The sequence below is a fragment of the Diadema antillarum genome, unplaced genomic scaffold, assembly GCF_040938485.1.
Source record: "Diadema antillarum isolate AM-2024a unplaced genomic scaffold, OU_Dant_1.0 seq00000845_RagTag, whole genome shotgun sequence".
Classification (NCBI taxonomy): domain Eukaryota; kingdom Metazoa; phylum Echinodermata; class Echinoidea; order Diadematoida; family Diadematidae; genus Diadema; species Diadema antillarum.
The window spans coordinates 103,835-129,574 of NW_027271719.1; the positions used below are offsets into that span (position 1 = coordinate 103,835).

At 39.5% G+C, this 25,740-nt stretch overlaps 2 protein-coding genes across 2 annotated transcripts; one reads left to right on the forward strand and one right to left on the reverse strand.

The window, feature by feature from the left end:
* Positions 1-153: 153 nt before the first annotated feature.
* On the reverse strand, positions 154-11,695 carry LOC139740252 (proteasome subunit alpha type-1-like). Its single transcript, XM_071650834.1, has 9 exons — positions 11,620-11,695; positions 8,548-8,694; positions 6,950-7,053; positions 5,925-6,013; positions 5,228-5,298; positions 4,634-4,763; positions 3,698-3,777; positions 2,390-2,461; positions 154-510 (listed from the first exon to the last, which is right to left on the reverse strand). The coding sequence occupies exons 1-9, from the start codon at positions 11,620-11,622 to the stop codon at positions 364-366; spliced, it is 843 nt and encodes a 280-aa protein (XP_071506935.1). The 5' UTR covers positions 11,623-11,695; the 3' UTR covers positions 154-363.
* Positions 11,696-11,945: 250 nt separating this feature from the next.
* On the forward strand, positions 11,946-22,567 carry LOC139740253 (small ribosomal subunit protein mS35-like). The gene is made up of 9 exons (XM_071650835.1): positions 11,946-12,123; positions 16,832-16,902; positions 17,452-17,619; positions 18,311-18,371; positions 19,142-19,281; positions 19,921-20,030; positions 20,498-20,567; positions 21,115-21,228; positions 22,094-22,567. Exons 1-9 carry the CDS (start codon positions 11,964-11,966, stop codon positions 22,277-22,279), a joined length of 1,080 nt encoding a protein of 359 aa, XP_071506936.1. The 5' UTR covers positions 11,946-11,963; the 3' UTR covers positions 22,280-22,567.
* Positions 22,568-25,740: the final 3,173 nt, after the last annotated feature.

Below are 25,740 nucleotides of genomic sequence, written 5' to 3' on the forward strand. Positions count from 1 at the left end.
CATATGGCTGCAAACAGTGATTCACCAACATTGGATAGATTACACAGAGCAATCAAGGAGATCCTACAATTCTTGTAGTGGGTACACTGTTATGTATCTCAGTTGATACAAATAATAATTCCCAAAGCAGAAAGGCTTTCACTTTCTCTTGTCTGGACATGAAACATAGCTCACACTTTTAGGGAGTGTCTGCCAAAATCAGGGAAACTTGGCAGTCTGTCTTCATTTTGGGCACTAAACATTGAAAAACTCAACCAGAACAGTTCTCCTTTATCATAGAAGCATTTGAATTTGAGGGGGCATGAGTCAAAGTGATATGAATGGCTCAATTTGCTATGGCTAGGGTCAAACATGTAACTGATATTAATGTTCCATGGGTTGTTCACTGCCATCACCAGTAGAGGGCGCTTGCTCTCCTTCTGGCTTTGGTTCTGCACCGTCGGTTTCCATGGTAGCTTGCTCTGGTGCCCGTCGCCCCCTTGTTCGCCCCTCTGTTTCGATACCAGAGAGCTGGTGATGGCAGGAGGATCAGTGGTCAAGGAAAATTCTCATGCCATCAATTTAAATGTTAAAGCTTATCTGTATACCTTTCAACTTACCTATAACAATAGGAACCAACAAAACACCATTCACAGGAAGTTCCTATCAAACTTAATGCAATAAGTCAGTAGTTATCAATACGCGTTTTCACATCAGCCCGATAAAAATCCAAGCTCGAGATATTTTTCGCGATCGCAAATTAGCGCGCTATTTCACTTCCTATTCACATCAGCCCGAGCATTATCAAATAGCGCGCTAGTTCGCATTCATTATCCTGCTATTTCAGAAATTTCCCGAGTTGGACTGGAAAAAATTTCTTGATCAATTAGCGCGCTAATTTGTATTCACATTAATCAAATAGCGCGCTATTTTATGATTGGTTTAATTTCTCAAGTCAGAAAATAGCACGCTATTTCGAAACATCGGGCTGACGTGAAAACGCCTAATGGTACCAAGTTAACAACTAAAACTCAATGTAACTTATAATGTAATCAATACAATACTAAAGTGATCTACATGTATAAAACAATAGACATCAAGAACCTCTTCACACTTTACAATCTGATCACAGCCATACAGCTATCATTTTTCTGCATCTCTCTGTCATTCGGACATGGACTGGCAATGATTGTGTGTTAGTAAAGTGTGAAACTTAGTAAGGTGTGAAACTTTACTAAGCATTGAAACAAGGATTCTCTTGCAAATACGAGGAAATAAAAGTCTATTGTGACGATCAATATGATACGATGTATATTTCATACAAATCCGACTACAATCCTTACTGATGCTAGAAGGAACAATGACTAAGGAGGTAAATTTGAATTATGACACATGCAAATATCATCTACAGTATATTGAAGTGAATAGCAAATTAGCAATGCCTTATTAATATGTAAACCCTCAACACAACATGTTCAAATGTGTCACTTTAGAGCATATCTCACTTATTCAGCAATTTCGCATACCCAGTGGCTGTTGGTCCGACAAATAACTGAGGTTAAATGGACAATTTCACCTTCATATACATGTGGATTGAGTGAAGGCAACAATGTTAGTAGAACACATCAGTGAAAGTTTGGAGAAAATCCAACAATCTGTTCAAAAGTTATGAATTTTTAAAATATCTGTGCAATCACTGCTGGGGGAGAAGACTACTACAGTGTATGATGTCACATGCGTACAACGATATAAGGAAAATAAAAATAGAATTTTACAAAACTTGACTTTTTGAGTAAAGTTCACATTTCCTCGACTTGTTACTGACTTATGTTAGGGGTAATATTATTCCCCTGACTTCTGAAAGAGAGAAGTCAAGTGTTCTTTTATTATGTGAGAAAAGTGAGAATATCTTGAATTTTCTTTATGCTTTCTTTCTATAGTTGTACTCATTATACATCACAAGCTATAGTAGTCTTCTCATCCAGCCATGACTGAGCAGAAACTTCAAAAATTCATAACTTTTGAACGGATTGTTCGATTTTCCTCAAACTTTCACTGATGTGTTCTACTAATATTGCTGCATTCACTCAACCCACATGTCTATGACGGTGAACTTGTCCTTTAAATGTTTCTGCTTTTTTTTCCTCTTCCTCTCTTCTATGTGCTTCTAACACAAAACGGCATATAAACTAGAATTTTTTTTTTCCAGAAACGCTTGGAAGTGCACTCTGGCCGTAAAAGACAAGAGGATATTGTATTTGCCAACACCTATGACTACTTCTAAATATATTCTGAGACAATTAAAATCAATATACTGTAGTGCTTTGCCTGCTATGTCTAGTATCACTGCTACTGATATGGAGTGCAACCAAGAAGTTGAGATCTAAATCTGGTCGAGTGTAAAGGATACAAATTTGGCCACCTCCTCATCTTCGTACACGGTGAACTTCTGGTCTTTTCCAACGATGGCAACTGAACAATTCTAGTTGGATACATGGAAAATGAAATGAGTTTATCAATTGCACGCATAAATGGCAGTTTCAACTTTAAAATACTAAATTCCATATCCATGCATTACCATCCCTTCCCTTTGCTAAACTGTTCTCTTTGCAAGACATATGATGTACGTGTGATTGACACAATAACAATGACTATTTACAAGAGATGACTTCTGGGGGCATTTCATGAAGCGTTTTGTCAGATTTTTTTTTCCCCGACATACTGTTAGAAATACTGAAATCCTTGCATCTGATAGGCTGTAAACAAATTTTTTAGAAAAAAAAAATCAGACAAAATGCTTCATGAAACGCCCCTCTGGTGATTACCTGCAAATATATATACAGTATCAGGGTCAGGGTTGAGTCATAAGTGAGAGGAAAACCCTAGCCAAAGAGCTGTTGGAGACTTGTCTAAATTTCAGAGCATACACCTTAGAATTACAAAAATTGACTACCAGTTTGTGGTAGTGACAATCACAATCAATAGCAGTGCTGTATCCAATGATTTATGTGTGTGAAATATATGTGTACTAGATTGTGCAGTAACGGCAGATAGACAAATCTAACAATTTAATTGATCGAAGTGACAAAATGTTTTTTTTTTTTCAATGATTAATCTATCAAGGGAGATGAACCTGTTGAGCCTTCTCCCGGCTCATGAAAACTATCAGCAATCACATTTGCACCTTTCAAAATGCCTTCACACTGACAAGCAAAGTTTCAGCCCTCATCACTTGCGACTGTTCATGCCAACAACAGTGCGAAGGGCCTTGTAAAAAGGCTAGAACCCATGTGAATCACTCATCACAGAATTGTATCAGTGTCAGGTATTAAAGATCATTCTGAGCACATCTACCATTTCTTTTCATCCCAAGCAGGTAGACAATCCTGTGACACACATAGGCAAATTAGAAGTGGGATGTCAAATATGTAGACTGGGACATCTGTGGTCTTTTGTATAGGATATGTCAAGAAAAAGCCTACAAGGCTAGGAAAATGAATCCTCTGTGATATAATCTGTTGGATTTTGTTGTCTTGACTATAAATACACAAACAATCAAAATGCTGCCCCTGTAAAATACATTGTAATAACCATCTTGTACTAATCAGAATTGAATAAAACTTCCTTATCATTTTTATGGACTTTGACACTTCCATGCTACAAACATATTTACGACAACATCACTGAATGTGATGACATTGAGCCTGCATATTCTTACCTTGGTGTTCAGTTCACTCTCATTGGGTAGGGTATCTCGTAGAGCCCTAAGTCCATGTTTCACAAGCTCTTCTAGGGTGGCTGTGCACCGAACAATACACATAAGGACAGCATAATAACAACACACATTCTTTGTGTATTAGGCTGTTTTGTTCAGAGTATTTTTACAGTCATTTCTCTGTTTTCTCTACCTTGTGATCCCACTCTGTCTGCTTGTTCTCTTCTTCTCAAATTTGCATTTTCTTTTTATTGACTGATTAAAGCGATTGATTTAATTTAGGAGGCCAGGGAATAATTTTCCAACTATTTGATTAGCAATTTTAGCTGATGAACAATATTTCAAATGGTATCCTGTACACTTCTATGGAAGAAAACTGCTACACAAGAGTTAGTTTGTGTAGCAGTGTTGTAAAAATGCATAGCAAATTGCGATGCGATACCAGGAATATTATTCCCTGGAGGCCATACAAACCACAACAATTTGGCTTGCACTGTAAACTGTGTCAAACTGAACATATGGCATGACAATTATTTCCACCTCTTACATAAAAGTACATTTGAGTTTGCACAAATGTAAACATTAAATAATTCACTATAAGTGCTCACTGCTGTGCAACACAAATGTATCCTCTGCACCCAAATGAAATCTTTTCTTTACAGTATATTATTCTATTGGAGAGATGGAACATACATATGGGCCATTATTTGTCTAGATTCACAACAATGAGGGTGCTGTCATAAAAAATGCTTGATTTCTCATGATATACTTTCATGACATACTTGAATGAATTCTGGAGAGATATGGGGAGGTACAGTGCACACAAGAAATGTGACTTGGTCTTGGGTGTGGGAGAAGAATACAATAAAGATATATAAAGATATAAATTAACAATTGATGGCAAAACCAGGGGGAAAAAAATACAACAAAGAAACTTACAATTCTGGAAGTCATCAAGTTTCTTCTCCAGGTAGGTACGTGCTGACTGCGAGCGAGCCCCAATGGCCATGCACTTGCAGTCAAAGTAGTTAGCAGACGGACAGGTTTGGAATATGTGTGGGCCCATCTCCTGTAGATTAAATCGAGTAAAATTCATTAAGAATGGTGTATTCCAATACTTTTCAATGACTGCTTGCCACAGTAAGTGCGATTCAAAAGCACATAGCAATTTTTCAACTGCAATCAAATCATTGTTCCAACGTACAAAGAATATTTCATGATAGTTCATGCCATCAAGACTCCAAAACTGTCTTTCATACAGTCTTGTGAATGTAACAACCTATTGCAACTTGTCAGGTTCTTTGGCAATATGCCATTTTTAGAGAGTTAGAGACAGCGAGCATCAAATGTAACTCGAATACATTGTACAACTGACATCTTAAAGTATCAAAAAAGTGGATGCAAAAGCCACACTGAGCTTGTTACCATACATTGTAAATTACAGGGGATAATTCTTGCATGTTTTGATGAAGTTTCCATTCACTCTGTACGTCTTCAAATAAATTCATTCAAAGAGGAGAGACAGTCACTTACATCGTAACCAGCCACCAGCAAGCCAACTCCAAATGGCCTTCGCCCATATCGCTGTGTGTTGATTTGAGATTCTGTGATTTTGCAAGTCAAGGACATTGTAATCTAAATTTGAACTTGAACACTAATAAAAAGTCAGTAACCATCACTATCCCCATGCAATCTGTCCCTCAAAACAAACGAACAAACAAACAAGAACAAAAACTTCTATCACAGACACGACTTTACAGGTCCAATGCATTATGCAACTGATCTGCACATATGTTGTATGTAGTGGCTAACATTCTCCCCTCCCCCTCCAAAAAAGAAAAGAAAAAGAAAAAGAAATCCCCTAGTTTGGTAGAAGTACGAAAAAAAAAATACATAAGATTAACATGTAGACTGATGACAAACACAAACAGGTGAACAACATATGCTTGCCTCTGTTGAGGACAACAAATCAGACTATAAGAAATTGAAAGAATTTTCAAATAGCATTATTTCAGAAATTGCAACAGAGACACACATTATATATTTTTGTATCGGGAAAGAAGTCTCCTCCCATAGTCCTTCAAAAAATGAAAAGAAAACTGCATGTCATCTTATCAACCCCCCCCCCCCAAAAAAAAAGATGAAAACGATTTTGCAGCCTATTAAAAATACAAAAGCTGGCTGAGCACACTCCAAATGATGAAACCATCTGTTTCCAAAGAAAGGATACTGTTTCCAATCTGTGCAACCAATCTTGACACAGGCAGTGGTGTGTCATAGGCGTAGCGGGAATTAAGACATTCTGTCCTCATGAACTTGCTGCATGAAAGGAGTCAAGAAAAGAGGGATCACAAAACAGTGTATGTATGTAGCATCACTTTTTCCCCTTTGCTAAAAAACACAAAAGATAATGTCATATCTTATGAAAAGATGTACCAATCAAAGAACCAGAATGTATTTGCAATTGCAGCACACAGAAGATGTAATTCTGACAAGTTTCTATGCATGATTTTATAAAGTAAAAATTTTACACTAATACATGTACAATATTCTAGATATTGTGACTTTGTGATAATGCTGGACAAAAAGGAAACCTCTTTCTGAATTCACAACCAGTGCTGTGTGAGCTTCCGTGGTGATTTATCACAGTCTGGTAAATGGTTTGTATATTTTGTTTAAAATCAGGCACTGAATGAATTCTGATATAATCATCACATGATCTGTTGTAGTTACTTATTCTTTTTTTCAACCAACATAGATACTATTCCAGAGCCTTTGGCCATATGTTTCCAATGAAAAAGCAAAACTTATACCTATGAAATCTTGGTCAACTCTGATATACCATGACATGTATTTTTAAAGCAAGTCACAAGTCACATACATGTATCTTTAAAACAAGACACAGGTACACGTATCTCTTCACTATTATGTAAAATATGAACCTGTGAAGTATTCACAGTGATGTGCTGCACTCTCTACTCCAAGTAGACAATTAATGTAATTGTCTGCTACAGCTTCACCTCAAAGACACTTGGGTTTCACCTTCAGGGAAAAACCATAGATGTCTACAATGTGAATGGAAACAGCATCTTACAATCAATCACTAGGATTGGAAAAGGATGTTTTTTCAATCACTTTTTTTTTTCTGGAAATGGTAAAATATACTTACTTATTTCATTAAAAAGTAATGATCATAAATTTAGATTTAGATTTTTTCTTTAAAGAAGAAAAAAGAGACAGATAATTCAAAATTACCTGAGAAGCCTGGCATCAGATGTCAAACCTGCAATGGCAATCCCAACGTGATCATCAATTGGGATGATCTTTTTCTGATGTGAAGACAGCTCCGATGATGCTCTCTGCATTGGTAGATCCATGCAAATTTGAAAAACAAATATAAAGTGATTCATGCCATGTGAAGTACTGAATGCAGATTATCAGCTTACGTTTATTTGTTAAAATGACAAAGGTTCTTCAAATGCCTTAGAAGGTAACTCTCTCTATTGCAAAAACTTTTCATGTTATGTGCTTAAGGATGATGTTCACTAAAGTCCTATCCTTGTTATATTTCAATTTGCTGTCATTCTTAATAATTAGCATGGTCTTCAATAGATCAACTCAGTGTTGTGAGTAGCCTTCAACCACATTCAAGGCCCAGAGCCATGTGGTGCACATGACACAGTAGATTTGAAGAGAGAGAGAGAGAAAAAAAAATTACGAGATAATTCTCAAAACTTTTTGCTGAGGCAAATGGACAATGCTTTGTTTCACACTGTCAGGCCAGAGCCAAGAATGGTGTTGTCTAAAGGTTGATTATTCCATGTTGAGATGACATGATTTTAAGAGTGTTCTGCTCAGACTACTTTTTGGGAACTCATCCCAGAAAAATATTCAATATTCTCTGAACTTGAACTACCACATATGACATCCCAAACTTTATGTGCACACTGACACTAGAATCTGAAAGCAAAGTGAAAGGTTCTTTTGGAAAAAGAGATTCATTGCTTGCAGTTAAGTAATTTATTGATGAGTTGTATAAATTTGGCTCCAGAAGATTAAAAGGAATCTGTAAACTAACTGAAAAATTCTACTGCAAGTCATCTCTAGATGAAATACTTTAAAATAAGGATGGCTGCAAAACAGGACTTTCCACTGTTAGTGCCATAAAAATGAACCAGTTCCACCAAAAAAAAAAAATAATAATAAAAAATAATAACTAGAGAAGCACTCTGAGAGCGCAGACCTCCGCCAAGCATGCAGCTCATTTCCACCACTGATCTTATTCTTCCATAGAGATATCAGTGATTTCCATCCGTACGTACTTATAGCATGCTGAAAGTGTTTATAGTGTACTGAAAGTTGCCCGATTTCCCAATATAGAACCCTTTGTTACGTCATAGACCCTCAGCTGCACGGCGCGCCTCGCCCTATACTTAGCAGAAACTACATTGGAGAGCACGCACTTTAGTGCGTGCATGCAAACCTCAAATACGCGCAGCCTGAACTCCCAAGTTCATTGACCCTACCTGCCAAAATATCAAAAATCCTTCATAAATTCCCCCAAAATTCTCAGATCACTACCAAAAGTTATTCGTTTGGTACTTGTGTCATTCTCAACCTTTCCTGCAAGTTTCATCCCAATCCGTTAACTACTTTTTGAGTTATTTGGCACACGGACAAACTAACTAACTAACGAACGAACGAACGAACAAACACACAAACCAACGGTAACAAAAACATAACCTCCTCCCTTGGCAGAGGTAAAAAACATAACCTCCTCCCTTGGCTGAGGTAATAATAAAAATAACTATACCATAGTAACCAGAGTGTCATTTCTGGCATGCGAGGCTTACCTTGAGTGCTACAAGAACAGCATGAGTCTTGGACTTGAGGCCAACAGTTGCTGATCCCTGCTTGACAGCCTCCATGGCATACTCAATCTGGTGGATCCTCCCCTGAGGGCTCCATACGGTCACATCGTTGTCATACTGGTTACGAAACTATTGGTGACATCAAAACAAAACCAAAAGTTTTGTTGTAAATAGTAGAAGCATAGGCATAGCCAAGATCAAGACTCACCAGGGCCCCGTTTTATCAAAAGATACAGTATAATTGATTATAAATTTCCTTACCACACAGGCTGCCATAGACTTATGATAGAAATAAACTATATAATCAATCATAACTCTTCATAAAACAGGGCCCAGAGCATACAAAAGCAGCTCAAGGTGGCACCATTTTGATTTCTGTCTTGCAACGTTTGTGCACATCCATAGCATTGGTGCAAGCTATTAGCCTTCTCGTCAGAGCATGAGCAGAGCGTCTCTCTTTATCAATTAGCCTACAAACCTTTAATTTATTGCCATCTGATTCAATTCAATGTGCCCAAGCCCAAACTTTCAAGATCTTCCCACACCCCAGGCACACTCTCTCGTTCTAGGCACCAGTGACCCCTACTCATGTACTAAGTCGTCCACTCAGTTACCACCTATTTTTAGATCAACCACCCTCATTAATTTAATACATATCGCTTTATGACTATAAAATCAAAAGTATGTGTGGGACGGGGCGCAATATGCTGGAACATTCAAATATGAATACAAATCAAGAGAAATGAGGGGGTTACAGGTAAATAACCTGAGGAAACAGGAGGAAAAAGAATTAAAGAAGATCCTCATTAGTCACTACACATAATTGATGTTTACATGTCTTTGCCATTCACTAGATTTACGCACTTTATCAATGGAGAACAGGTGGTCGGTCAAAATGATGAGCTTGCACTGGCGCACAGTATAAAAAGTCACATGCATTTGTTGCAGAGAATTCCATGTGTACGATACTAGTCAACAATCTCAGCCTGTAGTATTAATCTGCAGTATTTCCTGCCTTGAGTGAAATGAAAATTAAGGTGAAACTGAGGAATATTTTCTAAGATACAAGCTATTTAATCAAAAAGCGGTCGATGAGTAGGCCTAGTAGCAGGTCCAACCATACGTGTCAGGTTACTAGTTACAGTGCCCGTCCGGGGTTAATATTCTCGCTTTTATTATCAAACTAGATTTCTAGGTGTTGAAATCTTTACTGAAGACGTGAAGTACAACCTATGCACCAGTCTGCACCATCTAAAATGCAAAACTGTCAAAGCTCCCTACAGTGGAAAGGGGGGGGGGGGGGTGGGAGAGACACTCGCCCTCAACAACACCATCCCCAACCAAGCCCCACCACCACAGCACAGCATCCCTTTGAGTTTGATCCTTCGGCCAATTTCGGGTTTGGTTGCTTGCTCCCTCACAGTCACATTAGGGACTTGACTTTTCAAATGTGTGGATGTGGACGCCTTTCTCGTACAAGAGCAGTTTCATATTGCTGCAGTCCACTCGTTATGTTCGCGTCCATGGTGTTTATCAGCTCTCCTCTGTATGTAGGAGGGGATTCCGTGAAGGCAGACAGTCTCCACAGAACATAGATCTACAACCTATCCCCGACTACCAGATACAGACTGATCTGATCTTTTGGTCAACGCCAAGCGATGACGTCACTCACATCCTGAATCTATACTAGGGGGAATCGAAATCTTTGGAAGATGCTTTCACTATTCTGGCATTGTTGGACATGCTGGAAAACCTGGAGCATGCCCAGCGCAGACCGCAGTTCCTAAAAATGACGTCATTCGCATTTAGGCCCTACTAATAATTTACTGAGTTAGTGTCAGGTTTATGTTCCTACACGTGTGTGTAATCACTGAATTTATGCGAATGATTGTGGAATAAATTGAAATTGAAGTGAAACTTAGAATATGGGCCCTATGTTGGCAATTGTGCACTTTACGGCCCTATATTATCGGTACCTCATTCGCCGTGTGCTAAGGTGATATCCCATAAACCATTCCGCACTGAGCAGCTGGCGAACTTGTCTTGCTGTATGGAACGCCGTTTCACAAGTGATAAGGTCACTAAAAGCCCGCCTCACTCACGGCGCTTCTGCGGAGCTACATGTAGCTCATCGCGTAAACCAACCACGCCGGTGAGGCTTGCGCTTGTGTGTGTGTGTCCATGTAGTGGCTGCCCGTAAATCGGTAGCTATACACACTTCGCATGGCGTCTGGTAGACTGTGTAGACGAAATGAACACTAACAGACTGACGAATTGAGATAAGATTGTTTTTTTTTATTATTATTTTACAGAATAATTCCGCCAAGGCCGCAGCGGACATATGCCCTCCGCAATAGGTTTAATTAGTGATACCCTGCTTAATATATCACGTAAAATTCATTCATTTAAAATCATGATTGAAGCATGGAAGTTTACCACTCGTTGCGTTCCAGTTGTGTGTAAATTAATGCACAACTCGCGCTCGATCACGCCGCGCCGCACAGGCAGGGAAGGGCGTTAGAGCAACCATGTGGCGTACCCTAAGACTAATCAAAGAGCTTTCATCACGCACACACACGTTGACACATTCACACACACTGCATACATCCCAACACGAAATCTTACACACATGTACACAGTACAGACACAGTGCCGGAAGACCCGCTGTTGAACCGCGGTGCCTGATAGGAACTCGAATTCGCACGCACTGCTCGATTAGGGTAAAATCTCGCACCGATAATATTATAGGGCCGTAAAGTGCACAATTGCCCCTTTGTTCTACTTCTAGACACTAATGATACTAATGATAAAGACAATGTCTGAGACTGAGGCATAGCCTGACTAGGCAGTGAGCTGTGTTTTTAGACTGTGAGTGAGAGATGTGTTGACTGTCACATTCAAGGCATCAAGCCACTCACTGCTCACACACACAGAGACGACCGCGACCTTTGTTGCACTCTTTGCAGTGTATAATGAAGACAATTTCAATGAATTTATGTAACAGAAAGTCAAAGCGAAAACACAAACTACAATTGGCAATTAAGTATATCTCACCATTTCGGCTAAGTTTCTGGATTTCTGCTATTTGCAACGCTGCGTGAAGGCCTAGCGATAGCGCAAACTTGGTGCAGCACAGTAAAGCAGTAGCTAGATACATGCATCACATAAACGTGCGTGATCTAGCAAAACGATCGCACTGTTACGCTGGCTCTCTCGATAAAATGTTTTTTGAAGAACTAATATTTTACGTTATTTGTCAATTGACAGCAAATTATCAAAGAAAAATAAAAAATATATAGTTTATTAGTAATTATGGAATGGATAATTTACTATTAGATTTATGATAGTATTTCATTAAAAATAAACTTATATTTATTAGTCTTCTTGGCAGAAGAAACATGGCGACGTCCTGTCTTTTTATTCGAAATGTTCGTATTTCGTCCTCTACATCGTGGATCGTATCTTCAAGATACCAGTCAAGTACAGTAAATAAGTCAAAAGAACATTATGGTTCGTTAGTTTCAACATCTTTGCCTGATGTCGACTCGGAAATTGAAAGTAAGTGAATGTAATATATGCACATGTTGCTTATGTGTAGTCCCATGTATTTGTTTCCTTGTCCGGCTTGTGATTTATGTTTGTAGATATCCCAATTTTCGGATACTTAACATTTAAGCTCTTTTGCAATATTTGTTCAACTCAAATAATGCTCTACAAAATCATATCTATGCTACTGTCTGTTAGGCAATTGTGCATTTTACGGCCCTATATTATCGGTGCAAGATTTTACCCTAATGCTAATCGAGCAGTGCGTGCGAATTCGAGTTCCTATCACTAGGGTGTCTGGTAGATTTTTGCAACTGGAGAAATACAACTCATTTCACACTAAAACATACATATCCATGATGTCCATAGTTAACATAATACATGTACAAAATTTCTCACCATAATCATGAATAATGGTGAAGTTATGAGCAAATAAAAACAGGGTATTTTTCATCCTCACGCTGTTAAAACCTTGGCGAAAAAGTGGGTCGCGAGCGTAATGAAATTCACTGTCGAGCGCACTCCAGTGGGCGGTGCTATTCACTGCGTTTATCACATTCAAAGCGCGCGTGTTTCTAAGGCTAAGCGCGCATCCTTGTCAGCTAGCACACACCTACCCAGCCAGCTGTGCGAGGCCCGCTTCGATCCCTCGGCACGCACTTGTACTTGCACTCGTGATCGCACGCACTGGTTGTGATATGTCAGCAATGTGGCAATACATGCATGGTACCGGTGCCGCGCTAATCGCGCTACCTACCGTACTGCACTTAATACGGTTAGCTGGGAAAATACAACATGGAAAGTGAGCACACGAGGTCGTAACAGAGAAATATCTTGGTCCGGAGGAATTTTTATTCATATATTTTTTTACATTCACAGTTCTCTTCCATGAGAAAGGATTCCGTGAAGCTTGTCATACAGTGTAGTCTCCGCGGAACATAACGCCGGCCACAGACCGATTTGTACACGGGTTTACGAGACCGAACGTATCAAACGTACAAAGGTACAGCGCGGCGGAGTAAAAGCGCACACAGTAGTGGTGCATGTGCGATTACTAGTACTAGTACATGGAGACGCGCACATGAACCGGTACTCACATTACGTATCGGCGGTGCGCTATGCTGTCAGTGCGGAGGCTGAACATCGTACCTATGCATGCAAAATCGACTCGATACTGGAGCTTCGCGTAAGTGCGCGCCGTAACCACGAGTCATGGCGTGTAACTACGTGTCTAGACTTGTAGGCCCCGCCTCGCCTAGTTCGCTGATGCTGTTACTATGCTGACAAGGGTATCTTAATCGCTATTTCGCGGGTTTATCCTGGGGAATAAGCGAAAAACCAATGCTATTTTTGGATTCAGCACCATTGAATCCCCCTACACCGGCATGGCCAGTTTCACAGTCGGTCGGAACAGCCGAGTTATAGCGATGTTTAGGCTTTAATCTGAATTTAGGTAGCAATACGTCTTGATATCTGAACTCGGCGTAGGACGAGAAGAATGAGACCACCACAAGCTTTCATATGATACCAAATTTATGGAGATTTGTTCCCAGGATAAACCCGTGAAAATGCCTGAAAGGTGATTTTAAGCCAAAATTGTGGGTCCACTTTTTGACCGAATGCGCGCCCTACGTTTGCCCATTGCCCAACACGCACTGAACGCATCTGGTAGTCGTAAGTTTATTTGAAAATGCTAGCGCTTTTGCATTCAAAATGTGACTTTCGTGATATCATTTAGTATCGAAGATAATATGATAGATTTCTCTTACTGTTAAAATTTGTTTTTAAGTAGTTTTATGTTCTGTAAATGCACAAAAGAGCGTCTAGACCTAGGTCAAAGATGACTTGTGAACTCGCGACTTTTGCGTGAATTTCGAAGGGGATGAAAAAGCGCATCGCGCTACCGACGCCCTACATCACTCAGGCACCGCGGTTCGATAGCCGGTCTTCCGGCACTGTACTGTGTACATGTGTGTGAGATTTCGTGTTGGGATGCATGCAGTGTGTGTGAATGTGTCAACGTGCGTGTGCGTGATGAAAGTCCCGATGAAAGCTCTTACGGTACGCCACATGGTTGCTTCAACGTCCTTCCCTGCCTGTGCGGCGCGGCGTCATCGAGCGCGAGTTGTGCATTGATTGGCACACAACTGGAAGGCAACGAGTGGTTAACTTCCATGCTTCAATCATGATTTTAAATGAGTGAATTTTGCGTGATATATTAAGCAGGGTATCACTAATTAAACCTATTGCGGAGGGCATATGTCCACTGCGGCCTTGGCGGAATTATTCTGTAAAGTAAAAACACAAAATCTTATCTCGATTCGTCAGTCTGTTAGTGTTTATTTCGTCTACACAGTCTACCAGACGCCGTGCGAAGTGTGTATAGCTACCGATTTACGGGCAGCCACTACATGGACACACACACACACACACACACACAAGCGGCAGCCTCGCCCGCGTGGATGGTTTGGGCGATCAGCTAGCAGGCGGGCTTTTAGTGACCTTATCACTTGTCAAACGGCGTTCCATACAGCAAGAGAAGCTCGCCAGCTGCTCAGTGCGGAATGGTTTATGGGATATCACCTTAGCACACGGCGAATGAGGTACTGATAATATAGGGCCGTAAAGTGCACAATTGCCATATGTTAAATATATCAACCTACTTTCTCCCAATGTTGATCTTGTTAAATACATTGGAGAGTAAAAGCCCCAATTTTCGGACACTTAAGCTTTTTTGCAATATTTATTCAACTCAAATAATACTCCACAAAATTATATCTATAATAATGTATGTTAAATATATCAACCTAATTTTTTCCAATATTTATTTTGTCAATCAGATCATAAAATTTCACAAAATCCCCAAATATTATGACCTTGTCAATTCCCCAAAATTCGGACACGTGCGCAATGTCAATACGCATACAAGGCTGCTGAAAAATCCGCGCGCGCCATACCTTGCGTTGGCTCAAGGTTGCATTGGGGATATTGCGGCGCCCGTTCGTGTCCGAATTTTGGATACTCTGCACTTGCATTCAGCCCCTGTACATTTATTCACTGCATTGGCACGTGCGGAGATTTTGTTTTTCTTTTGTGTTTTTGAGGATACCATCACACTCTGAGCTTGCGATAAACGAAAAATCTCGTGACAGAACAACGTAATTTTTCAATTTTCAGCGCTTTTTCGGCAACCCTGATTCTTTACACGGGACCTAATTCGCGCGCGCTTTGGAAAAGTTGTGGCGATTCCGCGTTTTTAACGGCAAAATTTGGGATTTTAGATGGATTTTTGGAGGTGACTCAGGCACTTTCCTGTCGTGAACGAGTGTGTTAGTATGTGAAACGATGTGATATGCTTGTGTTGTGACAGTCCACTTTGCTGCCTTGTGATAAGTGGTAAGTGTCCGGATATTGGCGGCCGGCCGAAAATTGGGGTTCTTACTCTACATCATAAAATTTCACAGAATCCCGAAATATTATCACCTTTTAATATAAATTCCCCAAAATTCGGACAGTCTCTCCAAAATTCGGACACGTGCGCAATGTCAATATGCATACAAGGCCACTGAAAAATGAGCGCACGCCATACCTTGTTGGCACAAGGTTGCATCGGGGACGTTGCGGCGCCCATCAGCATTTGTGTCCGAATTCTGGTGACTGCACTTGCATTCGGCCCCTGGCCTGGGCCCTGTACATCTAGTCACTGCATCGGCACGTACAGAGATTTTCGTTTTCTTTTGTGTTTTTGAGGATAGCATCACAGTCTAAGCTTACGATTTAAAAAAGCAAAAAAATCTCGCAACAGAACCGCGTAATTTTTCAAGTTTTAGCGCTTTTTCAGCGATCCCGATTCTTTACACAGGACCTAATTCTCATGCGCTCTGGAAAAGTTGTGGCGATTCTGCGTTTTTGATGGCAAAATTTTGGATTTAGATGGATTTTTGGAGGTGATTCAGGCACTTTCCTGTGGTGAACGAGTGTGCCAGTATGTGAAACGATGTGATATGTGTGTGTTGTGACAGTAGAATTTGATGGCTTGTGATAAGTGATAAGTGTCTGGATTTTGGAGGCCGGCCAAAAATTGGGGCTTTTACTCTAGATCCTATTAAAAAGCTAATCTAAGAGTAGGACATTTGTGTACAGTATCTCTTTTAGTCCTAGGGTCCTTTTTTTTAAGGGCAGTGTAGACAACAACACCAGTGTGGTGTCTTGACTTTACCATCCACGATCCAGTTGTCCAGCCACATGCATGTACGTAAGTTTACCGTTGTGGCCACGGCCCGAGGGAGTCGCTGGATACAGCCACACGAGTCATACATACTAGTACTAGTAGGTCCTACTAAATAATACTAGCTAGATTAGATCCCCTACATGCGCACTACATGCAATGCGGTGTTATTGCTCTGTTCTGTTAGGTGCTCTGTGCTATCTCAACCAGTATTACCTGTACAGTCCCTGTAGCAACACAAAAAAATATTGCAATGCTCTAGTGAGGATAATTGATTAACAGTAATACTAGTTGCCTGCAAAAGTCTAGTGCACGTGCATTTACGACAGCTTTCGTGTCAATTCGCAAAAACAACATCTCGCGAAAGTGTGTGTGAGCTCCTCATTTGTGAAAATATCTGTACGCAAATATGACAACTTATACAATATATTATTATGTGATTGATTACCTCTAAATTTCTTTTCCTTCTCTACATTTATCCTTCTTTTTCAGAGGTTTCGCCTCACTCCGTGAGGGGCAAAGCAATGAGGGCAATGGAGCAAAGACTGAAGCGATTTTCACCAGTAAGTGATGATAAGACCAGCTGTACAGAGAAGTTTTCAACATGTTGTACATATTTTTTCCATCATTACAAATCTTAGTTGTGATATAAAATGTAGCTTGACATACGTGTGAGAGGAAAAAAAATATTCTCAGGATGTAAACGTTGTGAATTCAACACTCTTTGTTTTATTACAATGGTCAATATCGAAATGACGTTTACTTGTATAAGTAATTGAATACTTGACTATTTCTTGAAGAAGGTTCATGAAGTTTAGTGTTGTAGCAACTACAAATATAGGTAACAGGAGAAAGAAATAGTGATGAAGTTTAGCAGGTAAATTTTGCAATAATTCTTTCGTTCAAAATGTTCTAAAACAAAGAAAGATACCAAAAAGGTAGAAAGATTTGTGTAATCTTAGAAACTTGTCAAACTTATTAACATTTCACATGGCAAGAATGACAATGATGTTGTTGGATATAGTAAAAGCAAGGAAAACTTGCAAAGAGATGATCTCATCCTTCTTTAATGCATAATTTGTGAAAGGACGTGTTGATTTTGTTTGTTCCAGCTGCCGGTGCCAAGAGAATCTAAGATGGAGGAGGACCAGGACTGGACTGCAGTCTACCCAACAGCAGCGAGCTTCAAATGGTCTGCTGTTCCTCTGCCTATTAGGATGGGTTACCCAGTGGGCAGGGGCATTCCACCACACAAGTTTGGCAACTTGGAACTCATTAAGGTAGACTAACTACATCAAACCTGCCGTTGATCCCCAGTACTTGGGCTTTCCATTATACACATATTTGCAAATGTATTGTTCATAGAAACTTTTATGTAAATATGAGTCAACTACTGAGCACGGAATCAAGATAATTCTGAAGTATAAGATATTAACTTTGTAGAGTCTGCTCTATACTATCTTACCTCTTGTTCTTTGTTTTTTTAATCTTATCTTACCTTTGTTGATTAAAACCAAAATAAGTGAAATGATAATAAAGGTGCTATCCATATGATATGTTAAAGGGGATGGCTAGTAATGGATCAGTGGGAATCAGTGGGAATGCTGAGGGATGATTGTTCCAATCCTTGTGGGATTCATTTAAGAGTACATTATATATCTACTGTTGTGTGAAAATTATTTGCTTCAGAACGGTCTCATATTCAAGTAATGTGCAGATTAATGCCCCGTCACTGACCAGGCACGCTAACCTGGAAACATTAAACTGCACATTACTTGAATATGAGACCATTCTGAAGCAAATAATTTTCACACAACAATAGATATACAATGAACTCTTGAATGAATCCCATAAGGATTGGAACAATCATCCTCCAGCATTCCCACTGATTCCCACTGATCAGTTACTAGCCATTCCCTTTAAATGTCATTGGCAAATGCGGAAATATTTTCCTCTGTTCCCTCCATACAGATTCCAAACTTTCTACATCTCACACCACCTGCCATCAAGAAGCACTGTGCTGCCCTGAAAGGTAACAGAGCTTACAAACAATACTGTATCATGTTATTTTAATTATTTTGTGAGAAATCTAAATGCATTCCATCACAGTGTTAGGAGTAAGCATTGAAAACAGAATGAAGTAAAAACACAAACAAACATTAACATACATAAAGACACATTTCATGCAAAATCTCCCTGTATCATTACAAAGGCTTTTGGCATTGTAATGTGTTGTGAAAAGTTTACCAGTGGCTTTCCATATGCAGAGCATCAACATAGAAATCATCACTATTATGTTTCTTGTATGTGTGTGTCTTCGAACATCAAATGACTGAAATGGTTGAGTTTGAGTTCACTGTGTTTCAATGTGTAATAATATTGGTTACCGTAATTATTTGCATTAATGTGCATACAACAACCTATTGAAGACTATTTTCTTGAGCTTGAAATAGCAGAAAAGAAATGTTGGCAGTACAAGTGAAGGGGGTAAAAGAGAATACATTGTACTACTTGAGCAGTGGTTACTATTATACTTTGTGGGATCAGGGCATCCCTTTCCCTAGATGACTTGCCTGCCTACAATATTGGAGGCTAAGAAACCCCATCCACCTGAGTTTGGATATAAGAATAAACAGAGCATAAAAGCATACACCATCATAAAAGACTTTTTTATCGGCAGAAGATCTTGACATACCACAGTGCCATCATGTCACTTCCAGTTGTAAAGATTAATTAAAAACAGCAATGAAACCCCCCCCCCCCACTAATTCCATTCAACCAATTTGTTGTATATTACCTCAGATTTATGTACCGACTGGCCAAAAGGCCTTGAGACTGATGCAGACTGTGAGAGGCACTTCCCTTTGGAGACTGAGTCATCAGATTATGTATTTGCAAGCCCCTCACTTAGACATCCAAAGTCAAGAGAGGTCACCATTAGGGTAGGTCAAAGGTTAAAACTGTGTCATAGCATGTATGTATTAATGTTGGTTCTTATAATTTGGTTTTCTTTTATTGAGTGTCAGTTGTGATATTTCAAGTAAAAATATCACTTAACAATGAGATCCTTAGAAAAAAAAGAGTTAATTCTGAGCTTGTTAGAGAGACATGTAAAGATATGTGATGCTACTGTAGTGATGGTTATTATAGGAAGTCTCCATTGTTGTGAGCTCCAGGTTGAAAAAATGAAGTTTTTGTTTGTTTGTTTGTTTTTTGCATCTGGTATAATGAATGGTAATATGATCCATTCTTCAACACAGTTTTTTTTTTTTTTTTTTTTTTTTTGCAATGAGTCCCTCAAGTGTATCACTTTCAATCTAGTCACTGGTAGTAAAGTGTTCTAGGCTAGGAAACTGGTACTGTGCTTTGGAACTGCATGATGAATGGAATTATCACCTATTGCATGAAGATCAATAATGTTCTTTGAATATTATTAATTACCTTTGAATATTTATTAATTACCTTTCTCCTCTGAGATGGCTACTGATAGTTCCATTACACTGAATGATGAATGTGAATACTGTTACTAAAAACATATATCTGTCTAAATCATTTTTTTTTAATTTTTTTTTTTTTAACAGCTGAAACTCAGTGACCTGTCTTTTGACAAGCACGCCAGGTGGAAATTCATCCAGCTCATAGGGGACAGGTACAACAAGGAGACTGACATGGTTACCATCTCGGCAGACAGGTGTGTAAACTAGTGTAAAATACATAGAGTAGCTACATTAATTTCTGCGTTAATGTGGGTTTCTGTGGTACAGATATCCCTTCCAGATTTGACTGATTTATCAAAGCGAAAGATTCCTTTCAATGGAAATGATGAGTAATATGTTTGACTTGTTACAAATGTTTCTTGTTATGGTCATAGTGGAATATTCATCATAGATACATGAGTCATAATATTTTCAAAGGTGGTTATGGGATATAAATTATGTTTGAAGAGCATAAACATATAAAAGAAATAATGATATTTCTTGACGTTTAGGCTATTTTTTTTCTCAAATTATGCATTTATAATCGATATGTTGATTGACACAAACAAGTAATCAGCGATTTGTGCTAACTAGCAAGCATTCATTCGGTATGATGGAAATAAAAATGGAAAGTGTCTGCATTCCCGTGCATATTTGTCACTCGTTTTTGTTACATGTCCAGGTGTCCACTCAGAAAGCAGAATTATGACTACTGCATCTACCTCCTTAGTGTGCTGTATCATGAAGCATGGGTGAGTTATGATAGCATTACACACTGCATAGGATTATGATGGATTTCTTACGTGAATGTATGCATGTGTGTGTGTCAGTATGTGTGATTATGTATGTGTGAATTCCTGTAAGCATTACTCAGTTACAAACCACCTCTCACTATATGCTTTGCACTATTATTGATTTGGGTGTGCACACTTATTTTCAGGGAATCGTGTCTATTTGCTCAACCAAAGATGTACAGTCTGAATATAAACTTGTACGAACACTATGTACCTCATTTGTCATGTATCAAATGAGATCAGTTTATGCTTGTAGAATAGAACTGCTCGAATCATCAATTTCAAACAATTCTGAGGACATGACTGGAGATGCTAGCCCATCTGTTTGTTTTCATATATGGTACACCATTATCCTTGTAACAACATCAACAAATGAAAACATTATGTATTCATTTCTGCTAGTTGTGCTAGAGTCGTATATTATAGAAAACAGCTCAAACTTTTACAGTGTGCAGATTGTATGTGCCCGAAGAAGTTAAGTATGCTCTTTTGTCATCACTTTAAGATCAACGAACCGTGGGAGTCTGAGATCACCGATGAGGACATGGAGAAGTATGTGTGGGACATCAGTCCTTCCAAGCAGGCCATCATCAGCACGCTGGCAAGGATGAGAAATAAAGTGAGTTTGATAGAGGCCATCTATGGGGGGACATGTTCAGTGATGTGCAAAATTGGCCAGTATTGCCTACACAAACCTGAGTTTTGTGAGTGAAATGTTGGAAAGCAAAATGTAAAATGTATACTTTGTGTACGAATATTTGAAGGCTAGAAATAGACCATTCTAGATCAAGCACAATGAGCACCCTTCAAAGGTGGATACCAGTACTGGATGAGAAATCGTCGTCGTCGTCGTCGTCGTCATCATCGTCGCTGTCATCATCATCATCATCATCAACATCATCATCAACATCAACATCACACCGTCATCATCATCATCATCATCATCATCATCATCATCATCATCATCATCATCATCATCATCATCATCATCATCATCATCATCATCATCATCATCTTCATATTTTGAAAGCTCACATGTAGAAGAGAATAACCCAAACAAATTTCCCTTTTCCTTCCATTTAAGCATTTGGGCAAGAACCTAGCATTTATAAGAAGTAAGAGCCCATTCAGTCTACCGTGTCATCAGCGAGTTTTAGTTGCTCTGGGAAAGTGCAAGAGGGTTTGTAGCTTCCTGCATGGAGGATAAGGGTAGACTATCCTCTGATATGTCTTTGACTCAAAACTGATATAGTGGGTGGTGCGAAACTCAGATGCCAGTCGATTGTCTAGTGGTATAATGTGGAATGTCTCGGGCTATTACATTTCAGTGATACCATTGGGTCTTAGGAGTGTCAAAAAAGGTGCATTATAGAGATGTAATGATATTGACAAGTACTCACACAAATAGTTCTGTTATTTTCAGCATCAATTTATCATCTTCTCAAATTCTCTCTTCTCTCGCTCTCTCTTTTTTAATCCAATAGGATGCCACTGTGGCTGAAGTAGATGAAGAAACAGAGAGTCAGATTTTGAACAGTGAAGATGTCCAGACTTACAAGGACTGTGTATCAGACATTAGGAATGCCGGGGAGTCTGTGGAATTACTGGAGAGGTACAAGGATGCAGTGCTCAAACTGGTGCATGGAAAAACGCCCTCTGGAGAGAGCTGAAATGCAATGGATTGTCGATTCTGAACTCTCCCTGGGCAGTGATTTCATTCTGCTTGCTGCTGCTGGGTATACAAGGTTTATCATTGAATGACAGATGAATATTTATGTGCCAGAATCCGTGTGCTTCTTCCCGTCAACAGCACCCAGAAAAGGAGTGAAAAATGACCAACTTTGGTAGACAGTATTCCTTTGTGTAGTTACAACAGAGCTTGAATGCGATGTATGAAAAGTTTTCTCACTTGAAATCTCTGGATCATGATACTTCTACATTCACCCATACTGACTCGGACAAGGCCATAGAGAAAGAATGATATTGTAGTGATATTCATGTAATTTATTATATACAGAATGTATTATCAGTCACTTATTGGTTGTCAAGATGTCTTTAACTGTGTGTGCCATGGTGTAAACCCCCTGTGTGCCACATTATTCTGAGACGGCAGCACTAATACCTGCTGGGTCCTTTATTTTCCTTAGAAGTGATGGCTTTTGGAAATCAAAGCAGATAACTAATCTTGTTATCTTACTGAATGATTAAATGACCCAATTGACCTTTTTGAATAATGTAAACATATAAGATATAGATGCAATCATTGGGTGTACCTTGCAGAGCTAAGGTTGAATTCAAAGTTCTGCAGCTGACTGTACAACCTTAGAATCTGACTGAAGTCTCTCTAATGTCTCTCAAAGGACAAATCATGGATAGGTGATGTTTGGGTAAGTTTGACAAACTCTCACTGTATGAGGTGTGAATAACTGACAGATAAGGGGCACCATTTGAATCCCATTGTAAACTGAGATAATTTGCTGTTTAGCAAGTTTTCATTCGATTTCTGTTACAGTACCCAAATGTCATACTTGGGGAAACTCTGTAGAGCCGAAAACTGTAGAAAAATGGGCTACACTGTCACACATGATAGCAACGGTAAGAGTGACAAAATGGCTGAGACGGATATCTTGCAAGTAAACACGAAATCTGCTGTACTGCACACATTCTTATGATGTTGCAGCGGTCAGCATTCCACTTTTGTCATGTCGCTTGTAGCAGTAGTACATCTCTCGTGAAAACGATGCCGAAACGAATCCACAATTTGTTGAACGAACTGGAACTGATGTCTCAAATTTTTTGTTGCCTGGAAAGGTCTTTGTGCTACATTCCCATTTGCCCGTCCTGGCAGTAGGCCATTTGGGCTCAGATAGCAACCATCATTTGGGTCGGCTGGGATTCTTCCGATTGGCTTTTGATTTACCAATTTTACAGTTTCCAGGAGGCAGGTATATAGTTCAAATGGTGTTAATACCTGATCACTATTAAATTGCCTTTCATAGTTCGTACTTACAGCTCTTCACTAAGGCTTCTGCACATCTGTGTTGATGATGTGTCCCTCGTGTAATTAGTATAATGAACTTCAAATTTGTGGGGTTTTTTGCACAAAATTCCTTTAGCTCCTCCGCCGACGATCCTTTGATCATGTTCCTGAGTTCCCGCTTTGCCCTTACAAGCTGCGTACCATTGTCACCGAGTATCATTTTAGGTTGACCCCTCAATGAGAAGAAGTGACGCAAGACTTGTGGGAACTCCCGTAATGAGCAGTTAACCACAAGCTCTTGGTGTAATGCCCTCATGCTCAAACATGTAAATAGAACTCCATAATATTTGTGGGTTTTGTTTCATCCTGCTTTTATCCCGAAGGATCCAGTATAATCACATGCAGTGAAGTGGAAAGTCGGTGTGTTAACGGCTAGTCTCTCTTCAGGCAATTCCGCCATTTCATGTGTTTCCCTTTTATGCTCGCACTTCCCACGCCTTCAATCAGTTCTGGTTGTTTACCCTGCAGACTTGTGCGCAGAATGGTAACACAGTCCCTTTTCTCATATCTTGACTCAACAAGATGCTTGAAGTTCGATTTGAAGGTTTGATACTCTCTGACATCTCCCCCCCGAAAAAACATGACAGCTTAGGTTTCTCTATTTGCACTATACAGGCTGTCATTCCTCTCAAATATGCCCTGGAGCTATCGGCTACGTCGTCATCATCGGCATTCTCTGTGTAGTCGACAGCCTTCATCTTCATTTTCCTGAAGGTGTTCATGCAGTCATCCATCTATGCCTGCTCAGCTTCAAAATGTCATCATGTAAAACCTTGCATTAGGCATCATGCTTGGCTTGCATGCCTTTGTAAACTGTCATAAAAAGTTCACTGCAATTTTTTTCTTTTTGCCTCTTTATGTGATCTTCTATTGTCCAGCAACTTCTGGAGTGCATTTGCACACCTCGTAAACTTCCCCTTTGCCCTTTTCTTCAGCTTCAGCTCTGCTGCTGAGGTTTCAGGCATCTTGTCCCTTTGTCATTGAACTAGTCCTGTTGAAGCAGAAATCGAATGCGATGAACAGCCGACAGATAAGGGGCACCATTTGACGATGTGATTTCATGTGGACATAGAGTAAATTATAATCTTGAAGCCTGCAGTACGATATTGTTATCACCAGGAAATGCCTCAAGCTGTCGCTGATGTATTTCTCTGTGAGATCTGGGGGGCATTTCATGAAGCAATTTGTCAGATATTTTGTCTGACAAACTGTTAAAAGCTACTGAAATTCTTGCTTCTGATTGGCTGAAAGCAAATTTTTGTCCGACAAGTTGTCGGACAAAATGCTTCATGAAATGCCCCCCAGTCATGTCAACATTGCAAAAGAGGTCAGCAATATTAATACTTGAGCATTCACGCCTAGCGGCCTGGTCCTGTGAATGGGAAAGGTGTAGGAGGTTTCGAGCTTGTCTAATCGTGAATTGACGTTACCAGAGCTTGAAGCACGATCCTCAGAAGGAGCTTCAAAGAGTTTAACTAATATTTTCTTTGGGATTTTGGTCTTCCCTGATTCTGAAGATGTGATAGAGCCATGTTGGTTGGGCCTCTCCTTAACCAATTACCAGTAGTACTAGCTGTACTCTTCTTTGTTACCATACCGGCATCGCAGGAGGGAGGCAGCTCTTATGTCATAGCACATTCATCTGACCCATGTGTTGTGCGTATAGAGGGGTCACGCTGGTCTTTCAAGAAATTCATCTCGTCAAATAAAGCAAATGTAACTTGAAACTTGATAAAACCTTGTCAGATCAGTCCCAAGTAGTCAAAGTGACCGTAGATGGGAAAGATTTTGCGAGGAAAGTACATATCTGCACAACTAAAACTAATCCAGAAAAAGAACCCGGGAGCTTGCATGAGTTACTCCAGCCAAACCCAAATGCATTGCTGAATCGTGCGTATGGGATCTGCTATTATTACACATATGCATCATAGTCTCTTCCTTTGCCTCCCTCATAAAATGATTTTTTAAGTTTCAAACGGGTAAGTTTTCATTTAAATTTTCTGTTAATAGACCTGATGAAAAATGATGGTTAAGGCTAAAGTGATGGGTAACAGATGTAAAACTTCACTGTCCACATTGTTAATGGTAATC